At 35.7% G+C, this 5342-nt stretch overlaps 1 protein-coding gene and 1 non-coding gene across 2 annotated transcripts; both read right to left on the bottom strand.

Moving 5' to 3' along the window:
• Window positions 1–2174: 2174 nt before the first annotated feature.
• TRNAG-GCC (transfer RNA glycine (anticodon GCC)) lies at window positions 2175–2245 on the bottom strand. The gene has a single exon. It is a non-coding gene; the product is annotated as a tRNA-Gly (tRNA).
• Window positions 2246–4135: 1890 nt separating this feature from the next.
• LOC140878628 (uncharacterized) lies at window positions 4136–4702 on the bottom strand. Its single transcript, XM_073282244.1, has one exon. It carries the CDS (start codon window positions 4700–4702, stop codon window positions 4136–4138), a length of 567 nt encoding a protein of 188 aa, XP_073138345.1.
• Between the last annotated feature and the right edge of the window lie 640 nt (window positions 4703–5342).

Genomic DNA, 5342 nt, shown 5'->3' with positions numbered 1-5342 from the left:
TTTGAGACAACCACGAGTGGCGTGAGTTTACATGATAACCACGAGTGGCGTGGATTTACAAGGTTTCGAGCTGATCGGGCTTTTGAGACAACCACGAGTGGCATGGATTTTCTTGATAACCATGAGTTGCGTGGATTTACAAGATGCCGAGCTGATCAAACTTTTGGGACAACCACGAGTGGCGTGGGTTTATATGATAACCACGAGTGACGTGGATTTACAAAGTGCCGAGCTGGTCGGGCTTTTGACCACCACAAGTAGTGGATTTACGTGATAACCACGAGTGGCGTGGATTTCCAAGGTCCCGAGCTGGTCGGGCTTATCAAGTGTCGAGTCATAGATTGAGCCTTATTGCTAGATTGCACGCCCGATATAATAGAATTGGGCCTTACTGCAAGATTGTATGCCCGATGACGTAAAAGAGGGCCTTACAACGAGATCGCACGCCCGATATAATAGAATTGGGTCTTACTACAAGATTGCATGCTCGATATAATATAATTGGGCCTTACTGCAAGATTGCATGACCGATATAATAGAATTGGTCCTTACTGCAAGATTGCATGCCCGATGACGTAAAAGAGGGTCTTACAGTGAGATTGCACTCCCGATATAATAGAATTGAGTCTTACTACAAGATTGCATGTCCGATGTCTGTAAAAAGACCCAAACAAAAATACAAGACAATAGAATTCCAATACAATTATTTCGAAACCTTGAAAGCAGATTTGAAAAGAAGATATTGGACGTGTGGACTTATATATGAGTGGCTAGGAAACATATTGATTTATATTGCTAGAGTTCCCAGCATAGTCTCCAAGTCCAGGGAATAAGAGCTCATCACCACCCTGATCGGGAGTGTAGGTGGGAGACTTGTTGTGCTCTTTTTTCCAGGATCCCAACGAAATGATTTGTAAAATTGATTCTGCGAGATTTGAACTCCTTTACCTTTCAACCTGCATTTGTATCTCTATGATATTGATTATAATTGGAATAAATTCAGCAGGTAAAAGTATATAATTTGTTATTCGAATATGCTTATAGAATTGGTATGTTATTGTATTTCCAGATTTGTTGTACATTAGATACTTGAAGATTGTTGAACACTTTTGATATGCAGCATGCCTTGATATTAATGATGTAGATGATTTTAGATGTATGAAAAGATTATGCTTGTATAATCTATATGTTTGACAATTGATGTTTGTCATTGGACAGTACTACGACATGATTGGCATGAACTTTCTATGCTTATGTATTTTATATACATGTCTTTTATACTGAGATTTATTCTCACCGGATTTATCTGGTTGTTGCTTTGTTTGTATGTGTGCATTGCATCAGATAGAATAGAAGCGAGTCAGAAGAACTTGGATAGCTCGAGAAGAAGTCATAGACGTGGGGTTTCCGGTTAAGAGCTAAAGAAGTATAAGGTTGTTGTCAAATGCATGTTTAGAAAGTATTGGAATGTTTGAGAATTAGAAAACCAGGTTTGAACTTGTTAGATTGTACTTTTAGATGCATGTTTGAGATTCTATACTTTGAGCTTCTTATTTTACCTTAAATCATGTATTTAGATCATCTTAGAATTGATTTGAGATGTTTAAATGTTAGAAACACATCAGAAATGCATTGGATAGCTCTATTTAACATCCTAGTAACTATGTAGTATTTTTTTTAATTTTTTAATTTTTTATTTTACTAATTAATTTTTCATAGTAATACTTTTTAATATTGATTAAACTTTTTGATTAAATTTTATTTTTTATTTTCTTAGAATTTCAAGTGTTTTTATTATTTTTTTAATTAAAAAATAACATTTATTTTAAAAAAATTAATAAAAAATTAGGCGGGCCAGCCCGCGGCCCAAGGCGGGTTGGGTTGGGTTGAGCCTTTGGAGGCCCGCCCCGCCTAAAGGAGGGTTGAGGCGGGTCGGCCTGCCCCGCCGGCCCGTTTTGACATGTATACCCACGATGGTGATATATGATATCAAAACTTTAGTAAGGAAGATGATCAATATATTTAATTGGGAATGAGAATTCTAAATTGGGCCGATGCAAATGATATGGCCCATACTTGATTCAGATTTTGGGCTCAGTACTGGCCCGAAAAGAGAAAAATGATGCCACGTGAAGGAAGATTAAATAAATAAAAACGAAACTAACAAAAACCATTGCACCAGCCGGGAATCGAACCCGGGTCTGTACCGTGGCAGGGTACTATTCTACCACTAGACCACTGGTGCTTTTTTTCTTAGAAACAATAATGTGGATTTATAAACCAATAAATATGTCTTTAGAAAATATATAAAATGGAGGTCAATAACCTACATATCAATTATCATTATGTTACTGAGATTTAATCGTGGGATGAGTAAAATTTCAACACATTTTTCTGATATAATGGTTTATATCTTGGAAAACACCTCATAATACATTCCTTCCATTAATTATGAACATTTTAGTGGGCCTCGAAAAGGAGGGGGAGAGGCTTGAGAATCCACTCAAGTACTGTTGGTAAAAATGAGGAAAGGTCCCTTTTTCTTATATATATATATATATATATATATATATATATATATATATATATATATATATATATATATTGTAACCATGCACTAATATGCTATATCCATTCATGTTATAAAATAATAAAATGTGAGTGCACTACTAATCTAACAATATATATATATATATATATATATTTTCTTTCAATTGCCCACCACCATACCCATCAATGATGTGACACTATTTTATTGGATGTGATAAAGATGTGATAAATTGTAGGTCCAATAGAATAATGTCACATCATTGATGGACACTTTAAAGAAATTATATATATATATATATATAATATGTGGATCACAGGATCCATAAAATTAAGTTGAGCCAATTACTATATAATATATCATCATAGTTGAACTGATCCCAATGGCTCTCTATATCATGGTTTGCCGGTGGAAATTTTTTTTAATTAGGAAAAAAAAAAGAATGATATTCAATGAAAAAAAATCCGAAAAAATTGGAAGATTCGGACGCAGCGGCCAATTGGTGACATTCCATAAAAAAAAGATCTTATATAGTAACAGTTACACATGCGTTTTAGTCAAGGTTCTAAAAAGTGCTAAGCGGTAGGTGGGCGGCGACCCACCTCTTAGCACCTAGCCGCCTAGGAGGGGCCTAAGCGGTTTTTTTTAAATCTAAATAATAAATAACTTGGAATATTCATGATTTTACTATAGAATATAATTTTTATATCTTATGTTTTTCAGTTTTTGGACGAAAATCTTATAAAATTTTAATAATAATAATAACAACAACAACATAAATATTAATAGATATCAAGTCTTCATATGTAATATGACATTTAATTTTTTTGCTTGACTTTCTTTTTTGCGCTTTTTCTTTTTTTCTGTGTTTGTTTCTCGCTTCGCGTCTCTCTTTTAGTTTTTTATTTTTAAATTTTTTAAATAAAAAATAGTAACGGCCTAGGCGGATTTCTGCTCGTCTAGGCGGGAGATTAGGCGGATAACGCCTAGAGGCATAGCCTAGCAAGAAAGCGAGGCGGTGGACAACCGCCTAGCGCCTAGGCGGGTCTAGGCGGCGCCTTTTAGAACATTGGTTTTAGCATTGGAACTTTGTCGCAGTAGCTGTTGTTCTCATTAAGAGCGGTCGGTCATGGCCTTGAATTTGATGGTGAACCATGCTCTATATGGAAATTCTCGCACATGAATATCCAATAATGAGTTTTACAAATGATGAGCTGCATTGTAGCTCTGCTGTTATAGATGATGGTGAAACTTCACTTAAACCAACACATATATTATATCCTTGTAAGAGATTGTATTTTGACTCCTTGAAAATAGAAAGTCCTAAAGAAAATGCCGACCCCTAGCTAGCATGATTAATGCTATCACTTCATTGTAATTGCCACTTGTTGGCGAGAGGTCTTGATCTCTCTTCATTTTCATGTAGGTAAAGAAGCATATTGGTGACACAATCAAAATTGTAAACACAAGGGCTAAATATATATATGTGCCCCTCCAAATTAAAAGGAGTGAAAATCCATAAACTGCAGAAATAATTAATAAGCAACTATATATATATGTATGCTTATTAGCGGCGTAGTACTTGTTTCAAGAATCATATCCAAGTCTAAGTTCCAAATCCAAGTCCTCTTTTGAATTATTCTCCACCTGCAGTGTGTTCTTCTCCAAATCTTCCGCAATCAATGGGGTGAATTCCAAGCCAACACCCAAGTCTCCACGAATCATCGGGTTTGTATCGCAATGATCGAAATCATGGGCGTGCCTATATACCTGCTGCTGCTCATCATAATTATGGCTTCCATACAAGGGTCTTGTAGCACCAGAAGTACCAGCATATAATTCTTGGAAACGTGTTGCATATTTTGTATGATGATCATGATGCTCCAAATGATCGTTTCTCGATTCCGGGATTTGCTGGTACAATCTTGGACCTGTGTAGTTACTATCATCTTCTGGCTTTCTTGATGTGGGCTTGTTTCTTGACTTATCTTTTCTGTGTATATTCATGTGGCCACCCAAAGCCTGTGCTGAATCGAAACCCCTCTTGCAATAGACGCACTCGTATGATCGGCCTACGCCTAAATCGAAACCGTTGTCTTGCTCAACTTCTTCACTGGAATTCACTAATTCTTCTTGATGCAAATTGAACTCCATGGCAAGCTAGCTAGCTACCTAGCTATCAGTTCTTGAATTTTCGACAGGATCGATTTTCTTCGAAAATCTCAGAAAAGGGAGGAGATATATATATGTAGTTCAACTGTTCAGTATATTTCTATTGAGGGACTGGATCAGGATTATGTATGCATCTGCAGGAAAAGGATTCTTTTTAAGGACAAGGGTTTGATGCAACAGACAATTACATGTATCTGTAAAGGATACTTTTTTAGGACAAGGGTTTGATGAAACAGACAACATAAGAGCTTAGGTTTCAGAAATTTTGAGGTCTGTGTGGGAAGAGAACTTATGAAAAGGTCTTCGAATTTTCTTAAGACAAAGTCATGAATATTCTACTCGAGGCCGGCTGTTGGGGATCCTTTCTTTTGCTATAAAATAGATTATTGAATTTTTCAAAGAAGATTTTAGAAAAAAAAATTATGTATAATATTTTCTTTAAGAAGATATGAGTCCTATAGTTTTGTCTCTACGCTAATGTTGTATCTTCGACTTCGAGTCCAAGTTTTGAAACACACCTGGAGTAGATCTGTGTGCTACTGTGATTAAATATATTAGTATAAATGCCACTTGCTTATATATTATATGTCATTTTCGGTGATAAAAAAAATTTGAAGCCATT

Source organism: Henckelia pumila, chromosome 2 (assembly GCF_033568475.1).
Source record: "Henckelia pumila isolate YLH828 chromosome 2, ASM3356847v2, whole genome shotgun sequence".
NCBI classification, from domain to species: domain Eukaryota; kingdom Viridiplantae; phylum Streptophyta; class Magnoliopsida; order Lamiales; family Gesneriaceae; genus Henckelia; species Henckelia pumila.
This window is presented reverse-complemented; position numbering and strand designations above follow the sequence as displayed.